Source organism: Anomaloglossus baeobatrachus, chromosome 6, assembly GCF_048569485.1.
Source record: "Anomaloglossus baeobatrachus isolate aAnoBae1 chromosome 6, aAnoBae1.hap1, whole genome shotgun sequence".
NCBI lineage: Eukaryota > Metazoa > Chordata > Amphibia > Anura > Aromobatidae > Anomaloglossus > Anomaloglossus baeobatrachus.
This window is the reverse complement of record NC_134358.1, coordinates 216,039,011-216,053,805: the sequence shown is the minus strand read 5'-3', so window position 1 is coordinate 216,053,805 and position 14,795 is coordinate 216,039,011. Positions and strand designations below refer to the sequence as shown.

Genomic DNA, 14,795 nt, shown 5'->3' with positions numbered 1-14,795 from the left:
CCCAATGGGGGCAGTGCTGTTAATGTTTGTAAAGCACTATGGAATTAATGGCACTATATAAAAGTGAATAAATATTATATTATATGAGCGGACACCGGCTCATCTATATATACAGAGTAATCCAGCACATCACAGGTCACCAATACAATACTGAGTGCAGTTTAAGTGTCAGGTAATCGGAATGATCCCTTTTAAAAAGGCACTCTGAATAAGCTCCGGCTACACAGCAGCACATTTTGGCTTCTAGAGGGCTAGAAATACTGATCAGGAAAGATTACACAGCAAGAAAGAGCATACCATAATGGAGCCAAGAGGATACTCCGTGCTGCAGGTATAATTATCTTATACCAACAGCACTAAATATCTACTTGGCTCACTTTTGGTAAATATGGAGCCCAACGTTCTATAGATTTATTGTATCTGGTTAATGGTAAGGCTCTGATCAGGTGGCTTGGACATTTCTACAGTTGCACTGGATCAGAGGAAGTTCTACTCCATATTTCTTAAATCCACAGATGCGTAAATCCACAGATGCGTAAAACATCAGAAGTGATGACCATAAGATCACAACACGCCTCATGTAGACATATTCCGAAGAACACGGAGAAGTTGTCCCTTATGCACCCCCTCAATGTCTCAATTGATCCAGTACTGCAGTAGTAGACCATAACAGATGTTCTAAGGGATAGTGTTGGGAGCGAAATAAATGGAAACATTCACAGATTATTCACAATTAATAATGGGAGGCTTCAAAAAAAAAAAAAAAAAAAAAAGAAGAAGGAGGGATTTACACAAAAAGATCTTTCAGCATATACACTTAACGTGCCAAAAACACTCTTCAGTGGACTAGCAAAACCATAGTGACCCGACTCCTATATGGTACCCGGGGGTACAGATCTCTAGACATCCACAAATATATAGAGCCAATATTAAACCATAGATAATACAAATGTTGTGGACACTATTTTAACCATTATCAATATGACAGATTTGCCATGGCTGCTGCACCTTTTTTACTCCTTGTCTATTTAAAACCAAAAGGAGGAGGGTCACAAGCTCCGCATATCACACATTCATATGGGGAGGGCAGGAGATTGGAGAATCGCTTCCAACATCCTACAACAGTGGAGAGTGGATGGAGGGATTCATTTCCCAAAATAAGAGATTGAAGCAAAACAGCCTTAATAACCCATGATTAATACAGTACACTTCAAATTATGCATGAACCATGTTAGAACAGCAAATGTTAGAAACCTGCTCATTCCCCAGCCTCCTACACACACCACATGCACAAGTGACAGCGGACGCGAAATACAATACAGCACATGCATTGCCATTGGTACATCCGTACATGTGACTTGTAAATAATCCCATCTTCCAAGACGGTGACCAACAGGCAACATTCAAATCTGGAGGATTCAGAATCTACACAAGAAGAACTCAGAAACAGGAAACAGAATAAAATTAAGCCAACATTCTCATCCGCAGGTTACTAGCTACAGAAACTGAAACCGTGAACATACCTGGCACAGCAGGAAAGGGAGAAATCACAAACTACCACCACTATCTACATCACAGATAGACCCCTGACTAAATAGTACAGGGATTCCCCAACATTCACACACCAAATAACAAGCAGCCATGGATCAAGCGCTTAAGTGCCTCACATCACACAGATATTTATGGGCAACATATGGATAAAAAGTGACCATGCAGTTATGGGAACAAGCGCCCACATTTACAATGTTCTTGGATAAACTAAGCATTCCTTCGGTATACTGAATGGATCTAGGCATTGCAGACGGAAAAGGTTTACACTTTTTTTTAATAATAAAGATTTGTAGCGGGAGAACTGGCGCTTTGAGGCACTTTCTGCAATGAAGAGGTAAAGAGATCTGTGCTGGGGAGTCAGGAGGTTAACAAAGGGCCCCGTGATGAACAGTAACAGGTTCACATACAGGGAGTGGCAAAGTAAGGCTATGTGCGCACGCTGCGTTTTTTTGACGCTGCGTTTTTGGCCGATAAACACGCACAAAAACGCACCCGCGTTGAAAAAACGCGTAAAAAACGCATGCGTTTTTACCGCGATTTGGTGCGGTTTTGGCTGCGTTTTGCATCTCTGCATTTTGCTGCGTTTTTCCAATGCATGGCATGGGCGGAAAACGCAGAAAAACGCAGGAAAGAATTGACATGTCCATTTTTTTTTTTCCAAGCTCAAAAACGCAGCTTAAAAAAAAAAAACAAACAACAGTTGTGTGCCGACAGCAAAAATGAAAACTCAGACTTTGCTAGGGAAGCAAAGTGATGCAGTTTTGAAGCCAAAAACGCACCCGAAAAACACGCAAAAACGCCGCGAAAAATGCAGTGTGCGCACATAGCCTAAAACGCTATCACTGCTACAACAAAACAATATAAAAAAAAGGTGCCAGATTATGGTCAGTAGGATTTAACACTTAAAAATACCATGGGGTTTTATTTAGGAAGTAAGGGAGTATTTAGTCAGCCACCAATAGTGAAAGTTCTTAAAAAGGAGAGGCCTGTAATTGACAATAGGTAGACCACAACTATGAGAGACAAAATGAGAAAACAAATCCAGAAAATCACCGCGTCTGATTTGGAAAGTTTTTTTTTGCAAATTATGGTGGAAAAATAAGTATTTAGTCACCTAAAAACATGCAAGCTTTCTGGCTCACAGACCTGTAACGTCTTCTTTAAGAGGCTCCTCTGTCCTCCACTCATTACCTGTAGTAAGGGCACCTGTTTGAACTTATCAGTATAAAAGACCCCTGTTCCACAACCTCAAACAGTCACACTCCAAGCTCCACTATGGTGAAGACCAAAGAGCTGTTGAAGGACACCAGAAACAAAATTATAGCCTTGCACCAGGCTGGGAAGACTGAATCTGTAATAGGCAAGCAGCTTGGTGTGATGAAATCAACTGTGGGAGCAATAATAAGAAAATGGAAGACATACAAGACCACTGATAATCTCCCTCGATCTGGGGCTCCACGCAAGATCTCACCCCGTGGAGTCAAAATGATCATAAGAATGGTGAGCAAAAAATCTCTGAACCACATGGGAGGGGACCTAGTGAATGACCTGCATAAAGCTGGGACCACCGTAACAAAGGCTACCAGCAGTAACACAATACACCGCCAGGGACTCGGTTCCTGCAGTGCCAGATGTGTCCCCCTGCTTAAGCCAGTACATGTCCGGGCCCGTCAAGTTTGCTAGAGAGCATTTGGATTATCCAGAATGTTATTGGGAGAATGTTATATGGTCTGATGAAACCAAAGTAGAACTGTTTGGTAGAAACACAACTTGTTGTGTTTGGAGGACACAGAATGCTGAGTTGCATCCAAAGAACACCATACCTACTGTGAAGCATGGGGGTGGCAACATCATGCTTTGGGGCAGTTTCTCTGCAAAGGGACCAGGACGACTGATCTGCGTGCATGAAAGAATGAATGGGGCCACGTATTGTGAGATTTTGAGTATAAAACTCCTTTCATTAGCAAGGGCATTGAAGATGAAACGTGGCTGAGGTCTTTCAGCATGATAATGATCCCAAGCACACTGCCAGGGCAATGAAGGAGTGGCTTCGTAAGAAGCATATGAAGGTCCTGGAGTGGCCTTGCCAGTCTCCAGATCTCAACCCCATTGAAAACCTTTGGAGGGAGTTGAAAGTCCATGTTGCCCAGTGACAGGCCCAAAACATCACTGCTCTAGAGGAGATCTGCATGTAGGAATGGACCAACATACCACCAACAGTGTGTGCCAACCTCATGAAGACTCATGAAGACTTACAGAAAACATTTGATCTCCGTCATTGCCAACAAACGATATATAACAAAATATTGAGAAGAACTTTAGTTATTGACCAAATACTTATTTTCCACCATAATTTGCAAAAAAAAAAAAAATAAATAATAAAAATCTTGCCAAATCAGAGAATGTAAGTTTCTGGATCTGTTTTCTAATTTTATCTTTCATAGTTGTGGTCTACCTGTGATGTCAATAGCAGGCCCTGTCACACACACAGATAAATCTTTGGCAGATCTGTGGTTGCAGTGAAATCATGGACATATTGTTCTATTTAAACACAGCCACAAACCTGGTACTGATTGTTCACAATTTCACTGCAACCACAGATCTGCCACAGATTTATCTCTGTGTGTGACAGGGCCTTAAGTGAGAGAACTGGCATAATTGGTGACTAAGCACTTTTTTCCCCACTGTATACTTTGGTTTAAAATAGAGAACAAATATGAAACAGTGATGGGGTTTAGGTTGGAGGCAGAGGACATGTATGCAAATGAGGTGGAAACTTTTGATAACTGAAGAGTCACTACTTAAGGCCCAGTCACACACAATGACTTACCAGCGATCCCGAAAACGATGCGACCTGATAGGGATCGCAGGTAAGTCGCTAGGAGGTCGCAGGTGAGATGTCACACAGTCAGATCTTACCAGCGATGCAGGAATAATACAGGTCGCAGTAGCGACCTGTATAACGATCTCAGCAGTCACTGTGACCCTGTCACACAGTGTCAAACACAGCGATGTGTCCTGCCCAGCAGAAGAAAATGGCCTGGACCATTCTGCAACGACTAGAGATCTCACAGCAGGGGCCTGATCGCTGGTAGGTGTCACACATAACGAGATCGCTAACGGGATCGCTACTGCGTCACAGAAAAAGTTATGTATTTAATGGATGCATTTTTATACAACATGCAATAATTAATAATATTGTAACACAAAAAAAAACCCCAAACAAACCCCAAAACATTTTTAATAAAAAGAAGACCATCACATGACAGCAAACATCTTTGTACCTTTAATGTACATTCATAAATCCATATTTTACAGTCTGTGTTGGGGCCACAATGTTGAGCCAGGGTTTGGGTCTCCTGACCGGAGCCATTAGTCTCATGTATGCCTACAAGCCTGTTACTTTAAGAGAAGAGATTGCCTACAACTGAACAACTCCTGAATCTATACACTGTCCTCCTGGACAGACGCTATTCCTTCAATGTCGCAGAGTCCTGGCGGCAAAGACATGGTTATGGAAGACTTCACTATTCTATCAGAGAAGACTTCCAGGTCAAGACATTCTATCGCCTTTATAGATTATAGATCTATACTTACTCGAGGCCATTTTTTAAGGCGCTGTATATTTCTTCTACTCTTTCTGGCTGAGGTTCTTTGGAAGCGCCGCTGTTTTTATGGCCCAGATTATACATTTTCTTTTGCTTTGCTTGTGGCTTTTTTGGAATGGAAGAGTTCCCAAGAAATGAATTACATCTGTTAAAGAAGAAAAAACCAAAAAAAAAAAACAAAAAACAGTTCACACAGTTAAAAAAATAAATAAATAAACAAACGTGTAAAGAAAAATGTAAACTTGCCAGAATAAGCACATCTATAACCTACGGCATATTATATTATATTAATTATATATTATATATTATATTATATTAATTATATATTATATTATATTAATTATATATATATTATATTATATTAATTATATATATATATATATATATATATATATATATATATATATATATATATATATATATATATATATATATATATATATATATATATATATATATATATATATATATATATATATATATATATATATATATATATCTATATATATCACACATATACACATACACTTATACATACACCTGGCCCACGGCAAAATATCCAGTGTCACAATTTTACAGAAATATATTTTTGTTTTTCATGTTTATCTTAGATTTATATATATAAAACCATGGAGGGGAAAAAAAAAAAACAAAAAACAGGTGCTAAATCAGAGGTGCATTATCTTCCTGGTCTGTGGGTCACATTTTGATATCCAACCACTTTTAAAAGGGAATCTGTAAGCATGTGTTTGCTATTTAATCTGGAAGCAGAGACGAGAAGTAAACTAGAGCACGAGAGCCGGATTCCAGTAATGTGTCACTTATTAGACTCGGTGCTGCAGTTTCAATACAATCAGTGTTTCATCAGCAAGAGTATCATCAGTACCTAACGGTCTCATGTGCAGGTCAGTCAGGATAATCTGTGCAACCCCACCATTTATTGGCAGCAGAAAGAAAATGGGAATAAAGCAAGAGTCTCCCATGCGGCTGTAACGCTACTTCAGCAGCTGCTCATTACTCTCATGCATATGCACTGCTTCCCCCGCCCACAGCCAGTCCCGGAGTCTGTAATTGGTTGCAGTCAAACTACGCCCCCATCCTTTGCAATAGCATGTGACTGGTTGGAATCACAGATGCTGTGTGCGTATGTATAGTAGGGTAAAAATAAATAAATTTGCTGTAGGGTTCCTGCATATTATAATACCAAGTACAAATCAAGCATATGGCTACAGGCTGCATTCCCCAGCCGTGTGCTTATTTTAGAGGTGTACCAAACTAAAAATGGACTCCATGCGTTTTGTTTTTTTTATTGTTTATTTAAATAATTAAAAAAAAAAAAAAAAAAAAAAAAAAAAAAAAACAGTATGCGGTCCCTCCAAATTTTGATACCCGGCAATGATAAAGCCGAAAGCAGGAGGCTGTTATTTTCAGGCTGTGGAGGATCATTGTTATTGCCTCACCCCCCCGGCCTAAAAATACTAGTCTGTGACAATCCCAGCACTTCTCCCGCCTCATACTGATTTTCCTGGTGTGGTGGCAATTAGGGTAATAAAAGAGGTTAATGACAGATTACAGCTAAGTCCTAGATTCGTAGATTAGTAATGGAAGGAGTTTATGAGAACCCCATTACTAATACTGTAAGTGAAAAAGAAACACACACACACACACACACACACACACACACACACACACACACACACACACACACACACAAAATCTTTTGTTTTAAATAAAATTTAAATTTTTTTAAAAAAAAACCCTAAACACTCTTTCACCCTTTTATTAACCCCAAACACCCAGTTACGTCGTAATCCCCATGATCCTGGCTCTGCTACATACATATTGAAATCACAGCTCGCAGGCACAGAACATATCCCTGCTCTGTGGGCTTCAGGCAAAGACTGACTTAGGCCTGTGCGCACTGGAAAACGGAATTTTCTTAAGAAAATTACGCAGGGTCTGAAAGATTACCGCACCCGCGGAAAAAACCCGCGTGCAAACCGCACCCGAAAACCGCATGCGGTTTTACCGCGGTATTGCCGCGGGTTGGTACATGTGTTTTAATGCATTCAATGCAATAAAGCACTTTGAAAAAAAAAAAGAAAAAAAAAAAGTTGAGATAGAGGACAGATCAAATCAACAATAGACACTGCATTTCTCCCGAGCGGTAGTGTGTTCACATTACTGGCCATGGGAAATGACCTGTGGTTACCTCTCTGCAGGCTCGTTGCGAGGCTGCATTCAGTACAGTGTCAGTCGCGGCTGGATGCAAGTGACGTAGGATCTCGGTGGATTACGCCGGAGCTGTGTTTCAGGAGGGGTTAATAAAGGGGTGAAAGTGGGAGCTTTTTTGTGTTTTATTTAAAATGAAGGATTTTTCGGTGTGTGTGTTTATTCACTTTATTTACAGGTTAATCATGAAAGCGGTCTCAGACGCTGCATGATTAAAGCCTGGACTTAGTGGCGGTGATGCTCTGCCATTAACTCGTTATTACCTGGATTGCCACTGCATCATGGCAATCTGGAAGAGCTGGGGACACTCCGGGACTGCCGCATAATGGATGCGACAGTCCCGGGGCAGCTGCGGCTGATATTCTTGGCTGCGGGAGGAGGGGGGCCATTAACCCTGGCCCTCGCCCTCCCCAGCCTGAGAATACCGGGCCGCCGCTGTGTGCTTACCTCGGCTGGAAGGTAAAAATAAGGCGGAGCCCACGTTTGTTTTTTTTACATGTCTGTTTGATTTGTATGTGTATTCTATAGGTCTGTGTGTGAGTGTGATCTGTGTGTGTATTCTGTGTCTGTGATGTGTGTGTGTGTGTTTACTCTCTGCTCCGCTTCCTCTTCCTGTCATAATGACATCACTTCTCTGCAAACCGCAGGGCAGTGATTAACAATATGTCCCGAAACCGCGAAATACCGCAGGGAATAACGCAGGAAAATGCAATGAACCGCACAGAATTTGCTGCCTGCGTTATTCCCTGCAGGATTTCCTGATTACATTGCAGTCAATGGAGTGAAATGCCGCAGCGACGTGCGGAAAAGAAGTGACATGCAATTGTTTTTGCTGCGGGAATCCCACAGCAAAACATGCAGCTGTCAAAATCCGCATAGTGTGCACAGCATTTTTTTTACCATAGGATTTGCTGGTGAATCACTGCAGAGATGTTATGAACATAACATGCAGCAAAACCGCAGGAAATCCGCGGCAAAAACCGGTAAGTGCGCACAGGGCCTTAGAGTGACATCACCGCTCATCGTTGGGACTATCTTTTTCACTAGCAGGACCTGTGTGAGGTCATACCCATGTGACCAGAAGGGGCAGGGCCTCAGCCAACAAAGCCAATTACAGGGAGCAACATTTTTCTTGTTGGCTGAGGCCCCACCACTTCTGGTCACATGGGTATGACCTCACACAGGTCCTGCTAGTGAAAAAGTAAATCGAATGTATAATACTTATGCGGATTCTAACAGGAGGAGGGGATAAATATGAATACCCCCCCCAGCTATAATCTGATCCTCAGCTGCTGTCACTCATAAAGATGGTGATTGTATAAACTTTACTTTCTTGGAATTCAAAACCTATACATCCAAGCTGACCACTACAGGTATGTATAGAATCAGCCTGATAGTGCTAGTATAGCAATGGCTTTAGGTTATATACAAAAATCCTGGTAATTTCCCTTTAAGCCAGAGGTCTCAAACACGCAGCCCGCGAGCCGCATGTGGCCCCTGAGGCGGCTTGTTCAAGCCTGCAGACACCTAGACCCTGTGATGATTGTGGCCCATTACATACATGAGCCGCCGCCGTCAGCCCTTTCCTTCCGACGAGTATAATTTGCAGCACCTCGCAGAGAAGTTAGTCTCTACACATCTTTATTAATGGCAGCTGCCGCCGGCCAATCAGAGGCCAGCAGCTTACCTAGATGTATTCTGATTGGCCGGCGCAGCTGCCATTAGTAAAGATGTGAGGAGATCAGCAGTGCCACAAATCCCTCCCTAGTAGGAAAGTACTGATGGCGGCAGCCCAGTGTACAGGACAGCGATCGTCACAGCCCTCAGCCCTGCAAGCTGCAAGAAGCAGCTAAGGAAGGCACAGAGGGAACGGAGGAGAGGTGAGAATTTTTTTTTTTTTTGTATGTGAGCAGGATGGGACATTAGTACAAAGGGGCAATATGGGCACATTACTGCAAGGGCACCATATGGCACATTACTGCAAGAGGGCAATATGGGCACATTTCTACAGGGGGGCAATATGGATACATTACTACAGAGGACAACTAGAGCATATTACTAAAAGATTAGGACCAGGATGGAAATATAACTACAAAAAGGTTGATCAAAATTACTATATGGTGGTAATTGTAAAACGTTATTACTTACAAAAAAGGGATAAAATGTAAAAAAAATTAAAATAAAAATATCAAAATACAGAAAGGTTTTTTGTTTCCCATAAAAAAATATTTTTAAATATATAAACTGAAATAAAAAGTGCACATTTATTATCATAAACAATTGAAAAATGTTTAAAAACCCCAAACAATCCAAAATGTGTATAGAAAAAAAATACGCAATCACTAAAAAGGTCACTGGGTCCAGCAAAGAATACAGCCCACCAAATAATTTTATTTCTATGTGCGGCCCTTATATTCAGCAGAGTTTGAGACCCCTGCTTTAAGCCCAGCAGATAGCTCAATGGAGTCATAAAGACGAAAAGTAAAAAACTTTATGCCTGCAGCAGTTGCATAACGTGACTTACCTAGATCTCCTCTCCGGAATGCCACTAAAACCGGCAAATGACTGACTTCGAAGAATCCCATTAGGCCCTCCTGGAGGAAATGTCTGAGAGCCCACAGACATGATGTCAGGACTTCTAAAAGACAGCTCTGTAAAAAAACAAAAGCAGACTTGATTTTAATGCACAGTGTTTGTGTGAAACTAATACAATAAGAAGCCTTCTGTGTAATCACATCTGATAAGTGAAGTCTGAACCAGAAATGATTTAAGGCATTGATGGCTTTCTACCTTGGGGTTGGACGGGGCAAATGAGTTCATGCAGAAACCCTGTTCTGTGATTATTACAACCGAGATGATCTATATGAAGGCAGTATTTACCAGCTACAGAAATAAAGATCTCAATAACCTACTACAGAATGATTGCATTATGTTACGTTACAGTACTCACTCAACCCAGAAAATGCCAATCCCAAATATTCCACAGAAGAATATATTGAAACTATTCACCTCTCTTGGCATTTTTTCGTGCTTTCCTACCTCACAACCTGGAATTTCAGTTTTAAGTGTTTGCATCAGTTTATGTAAAGAACATGCCTCAAACTGTGAAGATTTGTTTTTTCTTTTTATTGTGAAGCAAACCATAGGACAAAATAACTGAAAACTTCAGTGTGCATTCACCCCCTAAAGTCAGTTTTTTGCAGAGCCGCTTTTTGTGGCAATTACAGCTGTAAAGGCCGCTTTACACGCTACGACATCGCTAAAGCGATATCGTTGGGGTCACAGATTTTGTGACGCACATCCGGTCGCGTTAGCGATGTCGTTGCGCGTGACACCTATTAGCGATTTTGAATCGTTCCAAAAACGTTCAAAATTGCTAAATCAGTGACATCCCCTCCCAAGCTCAATTATCGTTTCCGCTGCAGTAACAATGTAGTTCCTCGTTGCTGCGGCAGCACACATCGCTACGTGTGACACCGCAGGAACGAGGAACCTCTCCTTACCTGCGGCCGCCCACAATGAAGGAAGAAGGTGGGCGGGATGTTACGGCCGCTCATCTCCGCCCCTCCACTTTGATTGGGCGGCCGCTTAGTGACGACGCTGTGACGCCGAACGAACTGCCCCCTTAGAAAGGAGGTGGTTCGCCGGTCACAGCGACGTCGCTAGGCAGGTATGTGTGACAGATCCGCGCGATGTTGTGCGCCATGGGCAGCGATTTGCCCGTGACGCACAAACAATGGGGGCGGGTACACACGCTAGCGATATCGGTAACGATATCGCAGCATGTAAAGTGGCCTTAAGTGGCTTTGGATAAGTCTTGATGAGCTTTCCACATCTTGCTCACAATATATTACTTACCATACATGTATCCAAACTCTCTTACATACACGTAAACAAAAACGTACAGCCATAGGGTGCTCTCATACACTTAAGCCACTCAAAAAATATATTCAGCTATTTCTTGAGCGGACATTTTTTATGATCTTTTATCTGATACCTTCATAATATATATTGCACAGCTTACTTCACAGCCATAAAAAAAAAAACAAGTCTGCGGAAGGAGGGTGTCCCTCAAATATTCAGTAGTGTAGGTAGAAAAACAAAGCTGACTCGCAGAAATGTCTCCATGTGGACCTGATGAAATTAATCTACATAAATGTGGACTTTAGGCTACGTGCCCACAATCAGGAATATCAGTTTTGGAGGCAGCCCGTTTTCGCTGCATCCAAAATGCTGTACAAGCACAGTGAATAGGATTTATAAAAATCCCATTCCCACTGTGCTTTTTTCCGCAGCGTAAATGGACCTGTGGTGCAGCTTTCCGAGCCGTAGCATGTCAGTTTACGCTTGTGGAGACGCGAGTGGTCTCAGCAGGGAGAACACAGTGAAAGTCTGCTGCACCTGGAACTTTGATCGTAGGCACGGACGCTGCATTCTCCGAAGAGAAAAGACGCTGTTTAGAACGCAGCTTGTCTGGATTGTGGGCACGTACCCTAACACTTTGGGCCTGATCACAGAGGTGCGGACCAGTTTAAGTTTGGCAGGTTCAGCAGAACTTTACCTACAGTTCTGTTCAGAACCCGGACTTTACCTGAACCCCATTGGAAATGACTGATTGGGCAGTTCGGCTTCCGGCCCACATACAGCCAGCCATACACAGAGCATATCAGGGGGAGGGTTGTTTTTTTTTGTTGTACACATTACATCCGATAAAGCTGATATTACCCCCAGTGTGAGCACTGAATGCGGCACTGAATGCGGCTCACACTGGGCCAAGCACTGAGCGTATCCGAGCACAGCGATGCTCAATCGAGTGGTCAGTAAAGCACCCAAGCTCAGGCACTGATTTTTTTGTAAAGTCTGTTCAGAAGGAACCCCAAATATTACTGTTCGGGCATCTCTAGGCCTGATCTAGCAAAAGCTTATACGGCTGTATTCTATCAAAAAAAGCTTTGAAAAGTCGCATCATTTTAGAGCAACTCAAGGTTGTGTGACTAATGGGATCCTCTCGCCAATTTCATCCAGCGCTGATAAAGTGGGTGAAGTGACTGCTGCTTGTGAAATTAATGATCAGCGGTGGAGTTTGCGTACCACTTGAAGAAAAAAAAAAAGAAAACAAAAAACAAAAAAAAAAACACACACACACACACACACACACACACACACACACACACACACACATTTTCCCCCCATACATTACATTCCACACGGACAGTATAAAGACCCCATAATGCCCCAATCACTTTGATGCCCTCAGTTGCCTCACATGTTATTATGCCTCTATAGTGTCCCCATTGTGAGCACATTCACACAGTATAATGCCAGCTACAGTATGATTCTACTAAAATCACCCCCCCCACACACACACACACACACACACACACACACACACACACACACACACACACACACAGTATGATCACCCCACAGAACTATTAACTAGCAAAACAATAATAATAGAAGAAAAACAAACCAACACACTTATTCACCTATGCCCAGTTTCCCTGATGCGTTGCTCCAGTGTGTGTATGTGGCCTGAGAATACATGCAGCAGGCGTGAAGTCATCGTGCCTGCTGCACTGAGACCCAAACAGTATGATGCCCCCATGGTTTTCCCCATACAATATGATGTCCCACAAAAGTACAGTATTGACTGAAAGAAAGCAAACAATAAATGACAGCTGTTCGACAATGAAGCTCCCCCATACTGAAGGCTCCATAGCTGTCTTTGTTAATGGCACCCCAAAGCAGTCAGTCAACGTTTTAAATAAATTAATTCTAAATATAAAAACAGTAACCTTGTGTATGAATGGGGAAAATAATTATTTATATTATATGAAAACAAAATTTAAAAAAAAAATAAATAAATAACAGTTTACTCATTAGGTCATTTAAATTCCATTTATACAAGAATGTCCTTTCAGATTAAGTATAACAGAATGTAGGAATTGCAACTGACACTAAAAAGATATAATTAATATTGTATGCCATCCAAAGCTGAAAGGAAGTCGATCCTCCTCTGTAATAAGTGTTCTTTTTGAGCCTTGTTTGTATTAATGATTGCTTTTTTCCTGTATGACATTTTGTGTGCCAAGTCAAAACGTTTCCATGGCAGCAAGTGCTCCACCATGTTACTCAGACCCCGCAAGAGCCAACCCCATTCATACTCCGATTAAACACAAAGCTTGTGGGATTAACAAGCCACAGTGCAATGTAAAGCGGAAGAATTCAATATTGCTTACATATGGTTGACCAATTTATCTTTATTATTGCAAATGTGTTTGAGGGTATGACTGGCACTAAAAACAAAACAAAAGCATTAAAAGGAGTACACGTCTGCAGGCACTATGACTTTGTAAATCCTCACAGAACAGTGTGCACGTGGTCAGGACTCCCTAATGCTGGCAGCAGGCGGTCATTTATTCACAAGCATGTTATTTGCATACTTCAGGCCACATTCAGACTAGACGTGATCTGCCTCACTAATCACTTCTATTGAATGATGCTGCACAAGTCTAGTCGGCATGTGACTGCATGTATGCAAATCACATACTTTTAGTTACGCACCCAGCATACTGGGTGTTGTGAAGATTCACAAGTCACAGAGTCACTGCTGAAGAAAAGCATCCTCATAGTGTGATGCTGCCACCAACATGTTTGATGATGGGGATGGTGTTTTCATGGTGATGTGCATTGTTAGTTTTCCCATCACACATAGCGTTTGGCAAACACTGCACCTCACCCTGCGAAGAATCCGCCCCCCACCCTTGTCAAATGTGGTGTGAGCATCATGCTGTGGGGAGGCTTTTCTTCAGCAAAGGCTGGAAACACATCTATGCGAGTAAAATCGGTCCGACTGGGCTGAAAAAAAACTCGGCTGATTTTAGTTCAGGTTGGGTCCGAGTGCAATGCAAGTTTGATGCTTTTTCTGAATAAATTAATAAATTTACTAGCGTGTGTAATGCGTATTTTTTACTATGTCATCTGCCATTCAGCCCTGCTACATGGCCGCTGACAGCAGACACAGACAGCCATGTAGCAGAGCTGAATGGCAGATGACAGCAGACACAGAAAGAGCCGCACGATCAGAATGAACTCGGGATAACTTCACCGGACTTCATTGTCATGCTGCGGCTCTGTCTGTGCCGCGTCCTGATTAGCGGTCACCTGTGAAGGACTCACCAGTGACCGCTAATCCCCTGAGTGACTGAAGTTAGCAGCCCTCTCTCATATACTCACCGATCCCTGGCGCGGCGCTGCACGGCGTTCACACTGCTCCGGCGGCTTTTACTATTTTGAAAAAGCCGGCCGCTCATTAAACAATCTCGTATTCTCTGCTTTCCCCGCCCACAGGCGCCTATGATTGGGTGCATATAACAAAAGAGAATCCTGGCACACAGTATG

The 14,795-nt window shown here is 42.2% G+C and overlaps 1 protein-coding gene across 3 annotated transcripts in view; it reads right to left on the bottom strand.

The window, feature by feature from the left end:
- The window catches only part of RIPOR2 (RHO family interacting cell polarization regulator 2), a 243,360-nt gene that overhangs the window by 126,059 nt on the left and 102,506 nt on the right, over nt 1-14,795 (bottom strand). For all 3 annotated transcript variants that reach the window (XM_075314675.1, XM_075314678.1, XM_075314676.1), the window contains exons 2-3: nt 9,916-10,042; nt 5,149-5,304 (exon numbers count right to left, since the gene is read on the bottom strand). In XM_075314675.1, the coding sequence (XP_075170790.1) occupies nt 5,149-5,304; nt 9,916-10,042 (283 nt within the window). The remainder of the gene's footprint in view (nt 1-5,148; nt 5,305-9,915; nt 10,043-14,795) is intronic.